The 21,251-nt window shown below is 43.9% G+C and overlaps 1 protein-coding gene across 5 annotated transcripts in view; it reads left to right on the top strand.

Annotated features, from left to right (window-relative positions):
* Window positions 1–21,251, top strand: part of LOC134602585 (uncharacterized) — a 128,992-nt gene that overhangs the window by 66,230 nt on the left and 41,511 nt on the right. For 3 of the 5 annotated variants that reach the window (XM_063447601.1, XM_063447600.1, XM_063447598.1), the window contains 5 exons: window positions 5,417–5,531; window positions 6,153–6,290; window positions 7,471–7,631; window positions 8,312–8,400; window positions 18,967–19,712. In XM_063447601.1, coding sequence (XP_063303671.1) covers window positions 5,417–5,531; window positions 6,153–6,290; window positions 7,471–7,631; window positions 8,312–8,400; window positions 18,967–19,210 — 747 coding nt within the window. In that variant the 3' untranslated portion in view covers window positions 19,211–19,712. Of the gene's footprint in view, window positions 1–5,416; window positions 5,532–6,152; window positions 6,291–7,470; window positions 7,632–8,311; window positions 8,401–9,214; window positions 9,692–18,966; window positions 19,713–21,251 lie in introns of those variants that run through there. The other 2 variants (XM_063447603.1, XM_063447602.1) reach the window with 2 other exon arrangements.

The raw sequence follows: 21,251 nt of genomic DNA, 5'->3' as shown, positions 1-21,251 counted from the left end.
GTAATAGGCTGACCTGTGAGCTAAGGGTTTTGTGGGTTTGAGTAATCACTATAATCTAGTATAGGTGGATGAGATGTTTATGGTCTGTGATTTGGGTGTTTCTCACATGTGAGATAACGGTCCCCGCTGATGGAGTTCTTGGCCGTTTGTATGTAATCACTTGGGCAGGGGGGCTCCAGGCATGAGGTCATAAGCCCAATTAAAAATTTAATGGGTGTCTCGAGGAGAGTAAAAAAGTAGGTACTATCCTAGCTTGAGGTTGTTATGCGCTATAGGCTAGACGTTGAGACTAGGTGCTTGAGTTATAGCCTGGTCTCTGTTATCAGTGGCCGTGCGGATTTGTAAGATGTCAGGCTGATAGCCTTAGGGGTGTTTTATGCCTCTGTATTTCTCTGCCGGTCATGGTACGTTAGGTTGCAGAGGCGGGGGTTGGGAACAGCCATGGCTGTGGACTAGCTCCGCTAACATAGTGGTATAACAATCTATCCGAAACTGTACATGCTTGCAAGAACAAAAATGGTTGATAAACACCAATGAACTAGAAACCGTTCAGAAATTTAGGCTGGTTAAGGATAACGTTCTGGTATCCAGAAAGTGTGCCCAGTGCTTCGTGTAGAGGCCAATGTCGGTGCATCGGAGCATACCTTTGGTGGTTTAGACGGGGCAACCTGTATCAGGTCCCGCAGATGCTGCACTGTAGAGGTCGCTCTCATTGTGGTCAATGACAGAGAGTCCCTTGGGAGGCCCAGGGTTTCCAGTATGTTAGCCGCTTGTTGTAGGTTTTGCACCGAGTAGGTAGCATCTCCCCGCTGTATTTGGAGTATCCGCGGTGACCGCCACCGGTAGTTGATGTAATTGGCTCTGAGCTGGGTTGTGAAGGGCTGCAGGGATTTCCTCCACTGCATGGTGTCTCCCGTGAGATCAGCATAGATTGAGTCTCATGTTTTCGAATGAATGGGGCAAGGCTCCCCCCACCGCCATTTTGTCCCTGAGAGTGTGGAAACATACCACTACGTCTTGCAGCGTGTTGCTTTTTCAACCTCTGTTTCCAAGGTCTCGATTTTCTGAGTTTGGCTTTCCGACGCTGTCTCCAGTGTTGTGAGACGCCCCACCATGCCTGAGAGGTCGGCCCGAGCGAAGCTACATCAGCCTGTATTGTCTTCTGGAGATCATTCAACATCTCTTTCAGTGTGGCAGCCGTTACAGGCGTCGAGCCTGAGCCTCGTGGGACTGGTAAGGACTGTAGTGGCGGTAGTAGATCCACCGCTACCCTGCTCTGTAGTATCTCCTCAGAGAAGTCAAAGTAGCCATCAGTGTCGGCGGCCATCCTGGGCCCACAAGCTCCAGGCTCCTGACAGAGGAATTCTTGGAATGTTTCTGCTCTCCGTGGGCTTGTCCGCCCTCAGTATTTTGGTCTTGCGACCCATGGTAAGTATATGTAAGTAATCTTCTGTTTTTCTGATTAATTTGCAGGTAAAAATCGCTGTTTTATTGCTTTCCGTCTCAAAGCCCATCAAGCGTGCGTCTGCTCGGTTTGGCCATAGTTTTTTCTGACGCACACACCAAATTTGGCAAAATGTAAAAAAGGGCAGAATTTCAGTCAGCTTCCACTGCTGTATCTTGCTACTTGCTTTATCTCTTGTAATACACAAAATATGCATATGGCATGTATACAAGGTCATCAAGAATATAGTACACAGAGTTGTGTACTTCCATAAATACAGGAGCAAACTAGTGATTTTGGCTGCTGGTAGATGAAGTCTCCAGGAATGGAAAATAGAGCTGGAGTAGAACGTTTTTTTTTGTTTGTTTTTTAGGATAAATGTAAATATATCTTCGCTTCCCCCTCTGACCCTGGTCGTTACTATGAAAGAGTCACTTTAGAGAACGGAGTCTTGGTAAAAATACAAAGACCCCACAAGTGACAGTTTTAGTATAATACCGTAAAACACAAATTAAATATTGAACTCTATCATCTATTAGCATAGGGTATAGTGAAGTGTAACATTGTAAGTAATATATCCTCTCTTATTCGCTTCTGATTAATAGAGATTTTTACCAGGTGACAAGTCTTTAAAAAATTGTGCGTAATATGTGACAGCTGTCTAAAACCATGAATCGAGTCTTAATATTAACCATGATTCAATCCCCAAAACTGTAAAAATGAGATTAAGTAGTTTAAAAAGAACATATCTTGGCTTTAAAGAGATTATCTGGCTCAGATATAACACCTATAATCAGGGTGCTCAGGAATGCAGTGAGCACACATTTCCCAACACACAATTTGTTGCTAAGAATAAAATCTGAGTAAAGCTACATGATGACAGGGTGATCCTACCTTGCTTTAAAAACATAATTCACCTAAAGAGAAAATGGAAACTATGAGATGAGAAAGACTGGGTGGTCTCTGCTCTACTGATACCAAGTAAAGCTTAAGATGTGAACAGACATTGATTAGCACATATTTATTGGCCAGCCCTTTCTTACAGCACCAGAACAAAAACAGATTGGACCTCTAAAACTCGAATTGCTGTATAGTCACAGCTTGTCTATTTTTGTCTAAAAATTTGCAGTTCAGTTTTTATTTCAGTACTTTCACAACATTAATTTTAGTTGATAAACCACCATTTATGATTAATTATTAAGAACAAATATGGAGCAGTTTAAAAATCAGGGACGCCACATTGGTTCTCTGATTCCTTCACTTTTAAAACCTTTCCCCAGTATTGTTTTTTTACATAACTCACATTGCCCCTTGAATCCAAATTCCAACACCTGAATAATGGAATAGGAATATTTATTATTGTATTTGTAATTTTATTACAGCATCCATGACGAGCTAAAGAGTTACATGCATGAGAAAATACAATATCTGTGTGCTGTTTAAATGCCTCTCATAGCAATAAAAAACAAGCCAGATGCGCGTATCAGCAGCGTTGTAATACACTGAAAGGTGCGTCGGGCTCTTTTTTATTTTCATTATGCACTTTTTCACTTGTTAGGTAGCACATCACTGTGTTTTTGAGTTATCTATATAGGGTCCTTGGTTTAGGTAGGCACTAGCCTAGTGCAGTGCCAAGGTATTAGGGACAGATATCTTTTCTTTTTTGTTTTTTTTGCTACTAATCAACTTTAGGTTGTACTATTTCCCATACTCCCCCTCCATTGGAGTGGATGTCTGGGATACTGTTTCTTTATTTTCCTATTTCTAGTTGCTAGGTTTACCCCTGGTAATACTAGTACAACCAGATGATCTTTCTTTAAAGGGACATTCCAGGCACCCAGGCCACTTCTGCCCATTGGAGTGGTCTGGGTGCCAACTCCCACTACCCTTAACCCCGCAACTGTAATTATTGCAGTTTTCATAAACTGCAATAATTACCCTGCAGGGTTAAGTCCTCCTCTAGTGGCCGTGGATTTCTGTGCTAGAGCAACGCTGTGTGAGGACCTCCAGCTTCGCTCAATTCCCCATAGGAAAGCATTGAAAAGCATTTTCAATGCTTTCCTATGGAGAGCTCTAATGCGCATGTGCGGCATTGCCGCGCATGCACATTAGGTCTCCTCAGCCGGCGGGCGGGATCAGTCTCGCCCACCGGCTGACATAAGGAAGGGGAGGAGCGGCGGCGACCCGAAACCACCGCCGAGGGACATCGGCGGGGGTCTCAGGTAAGTCACTGAAGGGGTTTTCACCCCTTCAGCAACCGGGGATGGGTGGTGGGAGGGAGAGGGGACCTGCAGTGCCAAAACGGATTGTTTTCCTGGCACTGGAGAGTCCCTTTAACTAGGAGATAGGGTTAGGTGAGTCCATTTAACTAGGAGATAGGGTTAGGTGAGTCCCTTTAACTAGCCTATGTTGTTTTGGCTGGTGGAGTATCATTTGACCTATCCCAGGGTTAATACTTTTCAAGCTGTTAATAAATGTGACAAAGACAAATGTACTAGTGTAAATCAAGACATAAATGTAAAATCATGAAAACCTTTTAAACAAACTAGCTGTGATTGGCTTGCTTGCAGTCACAATCAACAAATGGAAATCGATCTCTTAAAATATTGTTTAGGAAAGAAATCAAAAACATAAAATAAAGGATCCTATTTATTTATTTATCAAATCCTGCATCACATAAACGGAGACTATAATTAAAATGCGTATCGAGCAACATGTGGTTGTTTTGTTATTACAAATAAAAAAAGATAAGTCCTGCGCTCACACTCGTCACCATCACTCCCATCACAGTACACATCAGCCACCTTACATACAGTAAAAACCAAATAAAAAGTTACCTGCGCTCTCTCCTTAATCCCTATGTATATTTAGACAAATGGAGGTCATTTAGTTACTCCAATGGCCATTGGAAGGAATGCCCACCTACCAACGTCAAGGCAGACCCCCTAGGCGGGTCCTACACTGACCTTTCACCTTACTTCCTTGAGCTTCTGGCAAAGATATCTCTAATGAGACAGAGAGGGGTATTTTTTATATACACCCCTATATACTTATTAACCCTTAATAGGGAACACATGGGATTTGTTGTTATTGTTATTATTTTTTTTTTTATCAGTTTCTATTTCTGAGCAAGGTTTGTATATGTAAATTATGATATGGTTTATGTTTCTAACACTATGCTTAGTTTAAAAACAGGATAGTGGTAAAAAGTGGGAGTGCATCAGCACTTATAAAATTTGAGCAAGTTATTAACCATGAGCTACACAATACATGGGAATTTATTATTGTGGAGATTGAAGCAGACATCTTCCACCTCTTCTTTCAGGTCCCCTGCCCCTGCCCGTTCGCGCTAACCTTGCTTACCTCATCACAGCGACCGGCGTCATCTGGTCCCTGTCTCGAGACTGGCAGTGTGTCTGACGCTGCACACGCCTGAGCAGCTTCCTTATATATGTGCTGCACCCGGTCATGTGACCCGGCACACAGCGATGACCTCAGAGACCACAAGCGAGGGAAGAAACTCCTCCCACGTTAACATTAATTGGAGATTAGCCAATCAGACACACCCTGTGTGTATATAAGCTAACCTCTCCCTTGCCTCAGTGCCCTGTTGTGGTCTTTGGTTTACCATTGAGCATTGCACTTGTTATTTGGGTTTCCTGGTTACTGATATTTGGCTTTGTCTCTCGTTATAACGTCTCTCTGTTTTCCTTGACCTCGGCTCATGTTTTGACTATCCCTTTTTGCATAATCCGACCATTCTATGGATCGGTATTGCAATTCTCTCTACTCTATCCTGTCTGTGTGTTAGGGTTCCCTAGTGAACGTTACATCTTCCAAATACTACTAGAATTCTATAAGAATTAAAAACATGCTTTGAGTGGAAAGTTGGTATTTCTAAACATGCCAGGATATCGTTCAGTAAGGTCATCGATCTAAACAAACTGTCCATGTGACTGTATCGTCTTTCAGGTGTCTAGATTTGCAGACAGTCTCCGCCAAGCCTCACTGCTATGTATAGATGGGAATGTTCCACTCTCTACCATCCAATATGTCTGTGATCTCGCCAAGCAGAGCTCAGTGCCAGGTGGGTTTGCCCACACAGATGAGAAGTGGTGTCTTTTAGGTGATCGTGAAATCAATCTAAAATAAGGGTGGGCCTCATATTGGAAAATAAGTACATAGATGGATCATAAAAAGGAAAATGAACCATAGATTTGAAGAAATACTAAGCTTGTCATGCTAAGGGAACCTTAGATTTTATGCCCACACATTTACCAACAAGAGGCCATGGTAATAAATCTTAGTTACCCCTTTTACTTAAAAATTATATGCAAGATTGACGGGACCAGGTGGTGCATTATCCAGACTTGCATAGAGACAATTGGGCACAGCATGTGTCTTCTTTGAAATGGTCCCCTGTATTCATCACCCCCAGGATTCATTTTCAACCATTTCCTGTGGTCATCTTCACCATAAGGGGTAGGTTATCTATGACAAAGATGTAACTTCATTGGTCTCTGTCCTTTTCAGTAGTCATCTGTTTAACAAGGACTAATGTTATTCAGCAGTGCTATCATAAAATTACTAAATATGAAGAAAAAGTATCACTAATTGTCAGACATTATTAAGCTGTATTAGAATGTCAGGTTTTAGAATTGTCTTAGCCTTCAATGTTTTCTGTAACTAGTGTATCTTTGCTTTATAGTTTGTTATGAACCTACGGATGTAGACAAAGCTGCAAAACCTTTCCGGGTGGACAGTTGGAAAGCCCTGACTTACATCTCTCCAAATTTGAGAGAGCTGATATCCATCAATATGACCCTAGGGTACCCAGTGCACTTTGGTAAGACCTATTCTTCTGGCTGACTTCTCTCCAGTATTGGAATTCCAAAGACTAGAGCTTAGTGTGTAAAGCTTTTCCATAGGGAAAGATGTAGATCTTTTAACTTTAATTTACAGGTGGGACATATATTAAAGCAAATCTGAAATCTAATCAAGTTCTGCAACATCAGAACAATAGAAAAACTGTTAAGCATTACATCAGGATTCCCATACAGTTATACAAATATGGCACTCTCCATTTTTGGATTTGGTGAATGGAAGAAGGCACTATTCACCTTATGTTTGACCACCCTGCTCCTGTTTATTTACACATTGCTATTTTTTGTCTGAATGCTCTGTGTTAATGTAAAGTTTTGATGTTCGTCCCTAGAAGCTGTGAACATTTTAGAATTATGTTGAGGCTTGTCAGTGTCCTACACAGTTGAGAAAGGAAAAATGAAACTTTTTGAAAAATAAGTAATCGTTTGCCTTTGTAGCTTAAACAGGCAAACATACTTTTTTTAGAAATACATATGAGCTACACCACAGATTCCTAGAGTTGGCCTTAAAGGATCACTATAGGGTCAGGAACACAAACATGTATTCCTGACCCTATAGTGTTAAAACCACCATCTAGCCCCACTGGGCCCCTCATGCCTCAGTAAAAATAGCACAATCTTACTGTATTCAAGCCTGAAGCTTTAGATCTGCATGCTGTTTGCCTCAAAAAAACAAGCTGTCTGCTGACATCAGAAGTGGTGGCCTGATCCAATTACAATGCTTCCCCATAGGATTGGCTGAGACTGACAAAGTGGCAGATCAGGGGCAGAGCCAGCATGATTAAAACACAGCCCTGGCCAATCAGCATCTCCTCATAGCGATGAATCAATGAATCTCTATGAGGAAAGTTCAGTGTCTGCATGCAGAGGGAGGAGACACTGAATGTTTGGATGCATTATAGGCAGCCATGACCCAGGAAGGATCTCTAACAGATATCTGAGGGGTGGCCAGTGAAGTTATCACTAGGCTGTAATGTAAACACATTACACATATGCATTTTCTCTGAAACGACTGTGTTTACAGCAAAAAGCCTGAAAGTAAAGATTCTGCTCACCAGAACAAATTCAATAAGCTGTAGTTGTTCTAATGACTAAATAGGTAATGTAAGGTTGTTGCTGAATTAACATTGTTCCTTTTGGCAGATATTCCATCAGAATTAGACAGCATCATTGACACCGCCATTGCGCTCTCACTGCCGCTCCTGGAGTATTTGCGCTGTGTGATAATAACTTTAGGAGCCAATGGAGTGCTCTTGTGTGGTCACAGTGATGGGGAATCGCTGCTCTTGTGTCCCAAAGCTAAGGTTAGTATCTACAATTGCTGATTCATTGACTTTAACTTCTTAAAACACTACTGCCACAACCAGGACCATAGACACTGCTCTTTAATTCACTCTTGAACTGGAGATGTAAAGAAAGTAGAGGAAAAAAGATCTTTAAGAAATAAATGTATTTATAATAGCATGTATTCTTATAAATTACTATGCAAAAGGTCATGAGAGAGCACACCACTTCCTAATATCAAAAGGATATAATATAAGTATGAATATCCAATACAACTATTTCACATAAGGATGCACACCACTTATACAACTTGCAATAAAAACACTTTTATTTTCTCGGAAATACATAAAATGAGATATAATAGGACAATATACAAATAGTTATAGTGGCAAGTTTTACAACATTCCCAATAGTAACATATTCAAGTATAAGCCAACCAATGAGCAAAGCACGTGCCTCATTGTATGTCAATATTTCAGCATCCACAGACACCTTTCCCAAGGAACAATGGTTTGTCTCTAGAGAAAAACATCTGTGAATGCTAAAATGCTTCTGCTCTCTGGGACCCGATAGAGGGACAAAGTGCAGTCAAAATTCTGTTGCATAAAACAATTTACTTTTGCAACCGAGACATGTAGTGAGGAGGTTAAATGTATTCCACAATAATGGATTCAGTGTTAAATAGGTTTATTTCTGCTAGATACGCCGAGGAGAGATGTGTGCCATGCATTACCCTGCAGCCCCAATTTCACCAAAGGAAATCATCAATGTATCTGGAGCAGGGGACAGGTAATCTCATTATTATTAATAATGTATTTGTACACTTATGGGTAAAATCCCACCTCACTTTAATCTAAAATAAGGTGCTCAATTAGTTTTGAGTGAGAAATCTGGATTTTCGGTTTACATTTGTAAACACCGAAGACGTTAAAAATAAAAATTGAACTGATCTTGGAAAAAAAAAAAAGTGAATAAGGACAATGCATTGAGTAATTTACTAACATTGGACAACTTTTGGACAAACAGGAGCAACTGGATAATGGTTAAAGGATAACTGTCACTAATCTGTAATTAAATCATTGAATAAAACAGAAAATCGCCTATAGTTTGTGTTAACCTTTAAAAAAAAAAAAAAAAAAAAAAATTGTTTTCATTTAATTTTATATTAAAGGGGCACTATTGAAGTTTAGCAAAACTGTAATGTTTGCATTGCAGAGTTAAGACTGCCTCTACTGGCTGTCTCCCAGACAGCCACAGGAGGTGCTTCCTGCTGTTTTACGTAGTTTAATTCTCTGAAATGACGTTGGAGGTCCTCACGCTTTGCATAGCAAAACCCTGCAGAAAAGCATTGATTCAATATTGGTTCAACAAGATAGTTCAGGAAAATAAGCAAGCAAATCTTGTGCACTTAGAATATGATAAAGAGAGTAAAACTACTGTCAGTGTAATCAGAAAGAAAAATAAAACAGAGTATAAATAGGAGAGGTCCATGAGAGCAAATAGTGGGACAACAAACACTGGGGTGGCAGCTCAGCCTATGCCATCTAAGCTTGACACATTGCAAAACATGGGTCCCAATGTTCCCAGCCACTTCCCCCACCAGCCCCCAACCCTGTTCCGATCCATAACACCGACTTCACACCCCTGGCTGAGTCCAGAAAACAATCCTCCAGTCTTCCCCTGACAATCTGCTAGATGCAGGTCTCCTTAATACATAAGCCATGTGAGGGGAGACGACCCCAGGCAGACTGAGGTCAAGGTAAGTGGCATCCTCCAATAAGTGGGCCTCCGCTAGGGTTTCACCCTTCGCTTCTTGCCGCATCAACTAGGCGATATCTCCCTTTGAAGCAAGCCTCAGATGAGGTGATCCACATGATAGTGCAGCCAGTATCTGCTTGTGCTCCTGCATGCATTCCCTCCCAGAATTTCACCCAAAAGCAATCGAAGGCAAATGTAAGCTACTCCAGATAGAGCAACTATGTTGTGTGGGCAGGAGAATGTGCAGCTTCCTGAACGGCGGCCAGTTTGGTGTGTAGACATCCCCCTGTCAGCTTATCTTAGTATTGGAGGTACTCTATTTGTTCCAGGGCACAGCAATGGTTGGGACGGGGATAGGGGAAGAGGGGGATGGGGGAAGGGCAAAGAAGTGTTCAGGTACAGGTCAGGACAGAGGCAATCCTCCCAAGCGCCAGTATATAATGCAGGCCAGTAGATATTCTTTGTGCTTCAGCTTCTCCTTCATATATAATAATATACAGGAAAATGTTTCACAAGATGTCTGTAAAAATAGCTTAAAGTCAAATTAGGGACACTGTAGGCACCCAGACCATTTCAGCTCATTGAAGTGAACTGGGTGCAGTGTCCCTATTGCCCTTAGTGCTGCAATGTAAAACATTCCAGAGAAACTGCAATGTATACATTGTAGCTCTAAGTCTGCCCACTGACTAGAGAGCTTTCTGCATTCAAACGGACCTTTGGTCCAGTATCTGACGCTGGACGTCCTCACGCTCTGCATGAGGATCTCCAGCATCAGAATTTTCCCCATGGGAAAGCATTGATTCAATACTTTCCTAAGGGGAGGGCGAAGGTTTTTTTTAACCCTTTATTTGCCAGGAATTGGGGGGAGCGCGAGGGAGGCAGAGGGGAGCGATAGTGCCAGGACTACCTCTTCTGCCAGTAGCAGTAGCCAGTGCCACCTACACGCGTCTGCTTTGGTCTGCAGTCAGGTCACGTCCCCTCGTTAAAGTTTTTTTTAACACTCTCATTGCTGGGGGGGGAGCTATAGTGTTAGAAATACAACTTTGTTTTCCTAGCACTATAGTGTTCCTTTAAAGATTTAGAAAATTACATAATCCATTTCAGACAAATGCAAGGCAAACATTGCAAATGAAGAATTAGTTGGAATTCAAAGATTATTCAGAGAATGTCATATTTTAGACCAAAATAGCTGAACTTAAAGCATAACAGACTAATAAAATCTCTCATTCAGCTATTGTGGCCTTAATTTGAAATTCACATTGAATTTCCAACAATTTTCACTTTCGTTAGTAACCCTTATTTGTAACGGAACCTTCCGTTAATGGACGCTTCGTAGCTTGCGGCGAGGACCACAACCACCGCAGACTCCTCAACCGCCGTAGCTTGATTGGAGTCTCGCCGTCTTTCTTCCACCCTTTATCAGCTTCTGTCTTCCAGGACCGTGTGGGAAAAACCTCTTCCTTCCACCCTGTATGAACCTCAAGCATCCAGGACTGTGTGAGAAAGACCTCTCCTCCAAGGAGAGCGTTACAGGAACAGCTCTTGAAAGAGCCAAGTGATTCAAGCTCAGGGGAGTATGCAGAGCATAGCAAACCCCAGTGTGATTATAACAGCTCCCTCCAATAACGAGACAACGCTACATTTTGAGGGATCAAGAAGAACTATCTAAAACCTTATTTTACTTGGGACCAGCCCATATGGTCATTACATTAACATTGCTGTGAAAACCTAATAAACTTACAAACAGTCAAATATAGCAGGCAACATACAGTGACTTATTATAACATAATTACATATTCATAAATGGGTGGGGAAGACCATAATTAACACAAAATGTCTCTCCTGCATGCAGAATTAGCGATATGCAAATCTACCCGAATATGGAAATTACCAGTCTTAATATTCAGGTAGTGCATATTACTGTTGCTACCAACAGAGGGCACTACACAAGCTCCATAGCCAAATCCACCTAGTTGGTAGCAATCCTCAGCAGTACAGGAGAGCAGGCAATACATTTCACAATACACACACACACACTATAAATAATTACATTACACCTATAATGGGTACAGGGTGACTAAAACAATAAAGCAACCTACATAAATAGTCTGTCTGAAGGTAAAATAGGGGCTTTAAAGCCAAATACATTAAAGAGTCATAGTCACAGGGGAGGAGGCTGGCAAGCAGGCCTCTCCAGGACCAAGTGGCGAAGGGCACTTCGTCACATATTTCCCCTTCTGGGGGAAGACTAACCAGGCACCTGACTTTCTGTCGGTCAGTGGCTAAGTTAGTCGATTCACCCACCGACCATAAGCAAGTGCCAGAGTAGCCCACCCACAACAAACAGTTATTAGAGCATCCCCGCCCACAGCAAACAATGACTGCACCTGGGTATTCCTCTGGGGTGATGGGGCAACACGCTGTGGGGAATTGAGAGTCAGAGGCCAGCAGCGCTCTGCTCGATGCCAGCGCTTCTGCTGGGATGAGGGGGGTGCAGGCCAGTCCTGTAACAAGGGGGTCGGTAGGGCAGAGGCCAGCGACGCTCTGCCCTGCCCTGATGCCAGCTCTTCCGCTGATATAGCTTGCAGGACATCATGCTCTGGAGAAGGGACAAAGGGAGGGCAGAGGCAACTGCACTCTGCCCAGCTGCCAGCTCTTCTGCTGGGGTGCTTGGGACATAGTCCAGCTCAGTAGCCAGGGGGATGTGGGGGTTAACATCTCCTCTGTTAACCCTGGGGCCAAGTTAGGAGTTAGCTGGGGAGGGGAGAATTGTCTTACCTTCTCCTCTTGCGATGGTAGCTGGGGATCTGGACAGGCTGTCCAGCATCTCTGTGGGTCAGACCACGGTCCCATCTGCGCCATCTGGAAAATTGGTGTCTCCCCTTGGTAGGGTAAGCTGCCGCTGGGGAGAGAGGGGGCTGTGTTCCTCTCCCTGAAACATTGTCCTGCTGCTGGGGAGAGAGACCAACTTTCTCTGCTCCCTGTATGACACACTGCTGCTGGGGGGGAAGGATGACACCTTCGGCCCCCTGTAACTCACACTGCCGCTGGGGAGGAAGGACGACACCTTCGGCCAGGGCCGGACTGGGGATACAAAGCAGCCCTGTAAAAAAAAATCTATGCCAGCCCCATAAGTCATTGCGCCATATATTGTTGCATGTAATATGCAAGGCTATGTCTTGCCACCCCAGATGATTGAGTTTATATTTATATATATATATATATATATATATATATATATATATATATATTGCTTTTTCTAATATAAAATATTGGTCCTTTCAGAGTAAAACATTTAATTATACAGTAAGCATACTCACATGCAGACACAGACAATCTCACTGACACACACAAGCTCAATTGATACACAGCCTCATAGACAAACAATTTCACTAATATACATAAGCTCATTGACATAAAAACACAAGCTCACTCACTAGCAGGCGCACACACACACAGCTTAATGTAGTGGTTCTGGTGTCTATAGCCTGTCCCTGCAGGCTTTTGAATGTAAACACTGACTTTTCAGAGAAAAGGCAGTGTTTACATTGCTTCCTAGTGACACCTCTAGTGACAGACACTCAGACGGTCACTAGAGGCGCTTCCTGTGTCAGTGCGGATTGGCTGAGATCATCAAGCTTCATGATCTCAGTCATAGAGGCAGAGACCAGCACGACGTTGGGAAAAAAAAAGGTGAGTAAAACACTATTTTTAAAAACACACACAGACACCACGACAGACACACACACACACCATGACACAGACAGACACACACACCATGATACAGACACACCGTGACACAGACACACACACACACAGACACATACCATGACACAGACAGACACACATACCATGACACAGACAGACACACATACCATGACACAGACAGACACACACAGCATGACAGACACACACAGCATGACACAGACAGACAGACAGACACACACAGCATGACACACACACACACACACAGCATGACACAGACACTTGTTGCTACCTGTGTGGGTGGGTGGGCAGACTGATAGGTGTCCTGCAGCCGCAGGGGAAGCTCTTCTGGCGGCCGCTGGGGGAGCAGGCTGTTCTGTCTCTGCTCCCCCTCCCTCGCTAGAAATAGACCGGGGCCGGAATATGATGTCATATTCCGGCCCCGGTCTCATTAAGCTGCACGCGAGGGAGGGGGAGCAGAGACAGAACAGCCTGCTCCCCCAGTGGCCGCCAGAAGAGCTTCCCCTGCGGCCACCATCCAAGCTCTCCATGCGGCCGCAGGTGCCGACGGCCCACCGGGAAATTTCCCGGTATCCCGGTGGGCCAGTACGGCCCTGCCTTCGGCTCCCTGTAACTCGCACTGCTACTGGGGAGGAAGGATGACACCTTCAGCTCCCTGGAACTCGCACTGCCGCTGGGGAGGAAGGACGACACCTTTGGCTCCCTGGGACCCACACTGCCCTGGCGGTACCTCCAAGGTATAGTGGGACTGACTGGAGCTGAGTAGGTACTGGTAATCCTGCTCCAGTTCCCATTCCTGGATGGCCAATTCAAACAGGTCTGTCTCTAGGTCTTCATCCATAGGGAGATCTAGTATGGTTGCTCTGGATTCATATATGTCCCATAGCCGTGACTCTGCAGCATCCCCGAACCTTGGTCCGGAAAAGGCGTCCCATAATAGACCAGGGCCATTGTAATCCTCGCCCTCTGGTCTATCGCACTTAGTCATCCCGGGAACACGCTGAACTGCATACCAATGTAGCGCCTGGTATGAGTTGTCGAGCTCCAGTTCCCTCCGTGCCAGAGAATTAAGCTGCATTACCAACTCCCACCTGGGCTGTTCTCCCTTCATAGGCATCCATAGGGCCACTCGGGCCTGTAGTCGCTGCTCCTCGCTGGGGAGACGCTCACCTCGCCAACACTGGACACCCTCCAGGGCTTCGTCCCACATCTCTTTCCTGGCGCCCTCTCTGCAGTCCAACCTGGTTGCCTCTGATAATGGCTCACCCAATGGGGCCAAGAGGCTCTGTAACCTCCAGTCGAACTCATCCTCCACTTCGAGCGCTGTCCAGGGACTTGCTGGCTCCATATCGCTCCGTAATAAATCCGGTGTCTCCAGGATGCTGCTCCTCACGCCAGAAAGCCATCCCACCGCTGCCACCACTGTAATGGAACCTTCCGTTAATGGACGCTTTGTAGCTTGCACCGAGGACCACAACCACCGCAGACTCTGCATCCGCCGTAGCTTGACTGGAGTCTCGCTGTCTTCCTTCCACCCTGGATCAGCTTCTGTCCTCCAGGACCGTGTGGGAAAGACCTCTTCCTTCCACGCTTTATGAACCTCAAGCATCCAGGACTGTGTGGGGAAAACCTCTCCTCCAAGAAGAGCGTTACAGGAATAGCTTTTAAAAGAGCCAAGTGATTCAAGCTCAGGGGAGTATGCAGAGCATTGCAATCCCCAGTGTGATTATAACAGCTCCCTCCAATAACAAGACAATGCTACATTTTGAGGGATCAAGAAGAACTGTCTAAAACTTTATTTTACTTGGGACCAGCCCATATGGTCATTACATTAACATTGCTGTGAAAACCTAATAAAATTACAAACAGTCAAATCATAGCAGGCAACATACAGTGACTTATTATAACATAATTACATATTTATAAATGGGTGGGAAAGACCATAATTAACACAAAATGTCTCTCCTGCATGCAAATCTACCCGAATATGCAAATTACCAGTCTTGATATTCAGGTAGTGCATATTACTGTTGCTTCCAACAGAGGGCACTACACAAGCTCCATAGCCAAATCCACCTAGTTGGTAGCAATCCTCAGCAGTACAGGAGAGCAGGCAATACATTTCACAATACACACACACACACACTATAAATAATTACATTACACACACCCTGCACCTATAATGGGTACAGGGTGACTAAAACATAAGAGAAATAAAACAACCTACATAAATAGTCTGTCTGAAGGTAAAATAGGGGCTTTAAAGCCAAATACATCAAAGGGTCATAGTCACAGGGGAGGAGGCTGGCAAGCAGGCCTCTCCAGGACCAAGTGGCGAAGGGCAATTCGTCACATTATTGTTTAAATTTTTCTCTTTTCTGTATGCTTTCTCAATGCTTACTGCGAGGTGCAAAGGACTGTGGTTATAACAATGATTGACAGGGAACCAACATGAAGGCTCTCATTTGCAGAAAAAATTAGTTATGGGATTCTGCATATAAATTCGTTTTTACATCTTACAATGCATATTTATTAAATACACAGATTAGCAAACATAATATTAAAAACCTATGAAGTGACAGTTCCCCTTTTAAAAAGCTGTCAAAAATACCGTATATACTCGAGTATAAGCCGACCCGAATATAAGCCGAGGCCCCTAATTTTACCCCCCAAAAATGGGAAAACGTATTGACTCGAGTATAAGACTAGGGTGGGAAATGCAGCAGCTACTGGTAAATTTCTAAATAAAATTAGATCCTAAAAAAATTATATTAATTGAATATTTATTTCCAGTGTGTGTATATAATGAATGCAGTGTGTGTGTATGAATGCAGTGTGTGTGTATGAATGCAGTGTGTGTGTATGAGTGCAGCGTGTGTGTATGAATGCAGTGTGTGTGTGTATGAGTGCAGTGTGTGTGTGTGTGTATGAGTGCAGTGTGTGTGTGTGTATGAATGCAGTGTGTGTGTGTATGAATGCAGTGTGTGTATGAGTGCAGTGTGTGTGTATATGAGTGCAGCATGTGTATATGAGTGCAGTGTGTGTGTGTATGAATGCAGTGTGTGTGTATATGAGTGCAGTGTGTATATGAATGCAGTGTGTATATGAATGCAGTGTGTATATGAATGCAGTGTGTGTGTGTGTATGAGTGCAGTGTGTATGAGTGCAGTGTGTATGAATGCAGTGTGTATGAGTGCAGTGTGTGTATGAGTGCAGTGTGTGTATGAATGCAGTGTGTGTATGAATGCAGTGTGTGTGTGAGTGCAGTGTGTATGAATGCAGTGTGTGTGAATGCAGTGTGTGTGAATGCAGTGTGTGTGAATGCAGTGTGTGTGAATGCAGTGTGTATGAGTGTGTATGAGTGCAGTGTGTATGAATGCAGTGTGTGTGTATGAGTGCAGTGTGTGTGTGTGTGTGTGTGTGTGTGTATGTGTGTGTTGCAGAGCCTTGGGGGGGCAATTTTATTATTTTTTTTACATTATTTTATTATTTATTATTTGAAATGTTATTTATTTTTAATTTTTTTATTATTATTTTATTATTAATTTATTTTTGTTTCGTCCCCCCTCCCTGCTTGCTAGCTGGCCAGGGAGGGGGGCTTCTTCCCTGGTGGTCCAGTGGGGTTGGTAGTTCAGTGTGGGGGCTGCAGAGATGTTACTTACCTTTCCTGCAGCTCCTGTCAGCTCTCTCCTCCTCTGCGCCGTCCGGTCAGCTCCCTCTGTCAGCTCACACTGTAAGTCTCGCGAGAGCCGCGGCTCTCGCGAGATTTACACTGGGAGCTGACCGAGGTGCTGAACGGACAGCGCGGAGGAGGAGAGAGCTGACAGGAGCTGCAGGAGAGGTAAGTAACATCTCCGCAGCCCCCAGTCTGTATTATGGCAATGAAAATTGTCATAATACAGACTATTGACTCGAGTATAAGCCGAGTTGGGGTTTTTCAGCAGAAAAAATGTGCTTATACTCGAGTATATACGGTAGTTTACTTAAATCGACCCATACAACTTTAGCTTAATAAAGTCTTTTTGGTTCATAGATTATGCCCCTGCAGCCTAACTGCTCAATTTTCTGCCATTAAGGGGTTAAATACCTTTGTTCATGCAGCCCTAGTCACACCTCCTTTGCATGTGACCTTTAAGGTCGTACACATTGTCTGTAAAGAAGAATCTAGTGTTTAAATTTTTTATAACAGTGTGTTTAACTTAGAATTTCTTATTCTCTGCCCTGTTAGGGCCTCGTGTGTGTGATTAAAGTTCAATTAACAGAGCAAGAGTATAAAACTTCCAAAGTAAACATTGCTGTCAGATCTGATTTAAAATGAAAACATTTTTTTCATGTATGTTGTTTGCGTCACCGCCAGGGGAGGTGTGACTACGGCTACATAAACAGAAAAAAAAGTGATTTGACTCCTAAATGGTACAGAATTGAGTAGTGATATTGCAGGGGCATGATACACCAAAACTGCTTCATTAACATAGCACTGTCATCATCTGGGAAATTGCATAAGTCCCTTCAGAGCCAGGAGCTGACATCACTACTATACTCTAATGCATGTGCAAGAGTACAGCATTGAGGTCTATGGAGGATCCCGCAAGATTCTTCACTGGAGACAGCTGGGGGATTGACACTTCTTGATGGGAGTTTCTCCGCCCAGTGTCAAGAAGTGTCAGGCGTAGTAAAAAATACTGAGACTGAGTAGTCCCTACTAAGTCCCAACTTAGTTTGGGGTGGGGAGGGAAGGGAGAGAGGGGAGGAGGAAGGTAGGGGTAGGGGGAGGGGGAAGGGGAGGGGGAAGGGGAGGGGGGGGGGAGTGACAGTGCCCATTAAGCTTAAGTTGTTTTGGTGCTTAGTGTTTCCATTTAAGATTACATTATTCCAGACTCAAAGTAAATGCATTGGAAATCAAAAATATAAATCCCAGGGGAGATGGAAAATACCTCATTGGCATGACTATCCTTATCCTTAAGACTTATTCTCCTAAAGAGATTCTTTTAAAGCATGGATCACACCTAAGAGTGGCTAATTATTCGATACCGTACATTATGTGTAAATTTCAGATTTTAATGTATCCAAGATTATTGTTGGTTGCTTGAAAAGGAATAATAATATGTGTTCTTATGTGCTCATAAACAACTGGCTTGTTGTTGTTGTAAATGCAAAGTAAGACTAATTTGCTTAAAGGACCACTCTAGGCACCCAGACGACTTCAGCTTAATGAAGTGGTCTGGGTGCCAGGTACCTCTAGGATTAACCCTTTTTTTTATAAACATAGCAGTTTCAGAGAAACTGCTATGTTTATAATGAGGGTTAATCCAGCCTCTAAATCCTCTAGTGGCTGTCTCATTGACAGCCGCTAGAGGCGCTTGCGTGCTTCTCACTGTGAAAATCACAGTGAGAGCACGCAAGCGTCCATAGGAAAGCATTGTAAATGCTTTCCTATGCGACCGGCTGAATGCGAGCGCGGCTCCTGCCGCGCATGCGCATTCAGCCGATGACGTCGCGATCAAGATGGAGAGGAGGAGGAAAGCTCCCCGCCCGGCGCTGGAAAAAGAGGTAAGTTTAACCCCTTCCTCTCTCCAGAGACCGCTGGGAGGGGGTCCCTGAGGGTGGGGGCACCCTCAGGGTACTCTAGTGCCAGGAAAACGAGTATGTTTTCCTGGCACTAGAGTGGTCCTTTAATCACAGTACCTGGGAACTCCTCTTATTTGCCCATGATTCTCCGGGTATGAAGGCTTCTTTACCATAGTTCACCAATGTTTCCATGGTTTAATCATTAAAAATATATGGAAAACCTTAAATCTCCACCTTAAATCAATAGATATTTAAGAATGGGCCTTCAGTTATTGAAATTGTGAATCTTACTTCCTTTTTTAGCTTCATGGCTGGCCTACTCTTTGGGGCTCTGGCAGAAAAGAATACTGACATCTGCGTTCGCATGGGTCTACTGGCAGCCCGCCTTTCCCTCCAAGCCCATGGACCCATTTCTCGGCTTATTTCCACTTCCACGGTCAGTCCACAGAAAGTTGAAGCGATCAGTTGGCCCAAGCCCAGAGTGTGGAATATTAATCCATCTAATGGAAAGACATTACTTTCTTCGAGACGTCAACAAAAGCTGTAAGGGAGGCCTCTGTGCAATTTAAGCAGCAGCAACCATTGATACACCATAATGTATACTCCTAAACATGTGATTTAAAAAAAAAAAGAAAAACATATCTCCATATACATAAAAAGGACAAATTGTTTATAGGAGTCCACAGATACAAAATACATCTTTCAGGACATGTATAGGGTAAACACGTGAACTGTACCATTTAAGATGTCTGCAATCAGTAATTTTATAACATGACAGGAGGCTTCATATTTTGCATAATCTCTCTTTACTAGCTTCAAAGCAGCAAAGAAAGACATAGAAAAAAGGAACAAATCACAAGTGAGTAGGATGTACATGAGGTATAGTGACCTAAGAACTTCCTCTTTCTTTGCTGCTCCATCAAGCCGACAGGTCAGAGCATAACTATTCTCCATTACTTTATGTTCTTATTGCCTCTCTTGGGGTTGTGTCTTTATTGTATTTGGTATATTTCACTGTTGCAATCTGCAATATACGTCTATGCTACATTTATCTTGTGTTTTTCAGATTATTTTATTGTATTTTACATGTTAACTGTTGAATAGGATTTTTCAGGCAATACTGCTTCAAGGGATATCTCTCATAACCTTGAATTAACTATTTGAGCACAGATTAGTGTGCTCTATCAGGGCTGTGGCCAGCACTTAAGGGTTCATACCCTGTGCACCTGGGGTAAGCCCCCTACTATATTTATATTACACTGTACTGATGAGTGGGGGCATGCTGTTGCAGCCTCTGTCTACTGGGTGAGCCCCTATTCTGTATCATACGATTTGCCACTATGGAAGATTCCCTGGCTAACCCTATGGACTTTCAGGCCATGATACATGCAGCAGTGGCTGCATTCGTGGAGTAAGCACTCTTTAAAATGTGCTTGCAGACGGACTGGGCCCCTCACCAGCACCGGCTACCAGACAAGCTCACTACGAGGCCTTGAATGTCTCCGCTAAGGGGTCTCCCCATCACAGCAAGCACCACTGGAAAATCGAAGGCACTAAACCTCAACGCAAAGCCCCTGCCAAATGCAGTAAGCCGACTCCAGCACTTGCCCCGACCCCACGGATAGACTCCTCCTCGGACGAGGACCGCGACCTAACACATTCTCTGTCCATTCTGGACAAATGGCGTGCAGAGGTGTTGGAAATCTGACGAAGATGACTGGGGTTCGGAATCCACATCTGGCTCTGCATTTGTGTACAAGACTTTTCTAGGTGAGCCCCAGATGGCCGAGGGTGACGGTACCTTACACGCTACCGCCCAAGAGGATGCGGAAGCAATCCTGGGTCCTACTGGTCAAAAGCTTTTTGATCCACGCAAGATCCGTCACCCATGTTCTGGGGACTGTTCCCCTCCTGAACACCTTGCCAACTTTTTGCACCTGTGACTTTGCAAGCTTCTGGATAAAAGATGTCCGGAACCGCTTGCAGTTCGAATGCCCACGCCCTCCCCACCCAAACAAAGTTGCTCAGACACCTGAGTTTGATCAGCTGATGATAACCTGCATGGCAAAGAGGGGCGAGGATGGGAGAGAGGATTCAGAGGTACCCAAGACAAATTGCTGGACTCGATTGGCCCCTTCTCAAGGATAAAATACCTGGCAGATGACTCGTTCTTGAGGGCGGACTCCTTTTGACTCCTTTCCGTGAATGGGCACAGAGATGTTTCTGTTTCATCAGAAACACCAATGATTGCCTCTCCTCTAAAAGGGCGCGTATTGACGGAAAGTTGGCGGATCTGGAGCCAAAGAATTAGGACCCGGGCATAAGGCACACTCTTCGATGATGCATTCATGAGTGAGCTTAACAAATATGTTAATTTTTTCACTTCTCACACCAAGATCCAAACCTCCATGAGGAAGGTGTTGAATGTTAACCTCAATTTTTTTTTGGCAGGGCTGGTCAACAGATGGGCCATAACGCCCCTGTACCTCCCTACCACAATTTTATTTTACCTGGAAGTGGATGGAAGACAACCATTCTGGTACTCCAGGTGATCAAACAGAGGACACAGAACGTGCAGATGTGCACGT

This window comes from Pelobates fuscus, chromosome 3 (genome assembly GCF_036172605.1).
Source record: "Pelobates fuscus isolate aPelFus1 chromosome 3, aPelFus1.pri, whole genome shotgun sequence".
Classification (NCBI taxonomy): Eukaryota; Metazoa; Chordata; class Amphibia; order Anura; family Pelobatidae; genus Pelobates; species Pelobates fuscus.
This window is presented reverse-complemented; position numbering and strand designations above follow the sequence as displayed.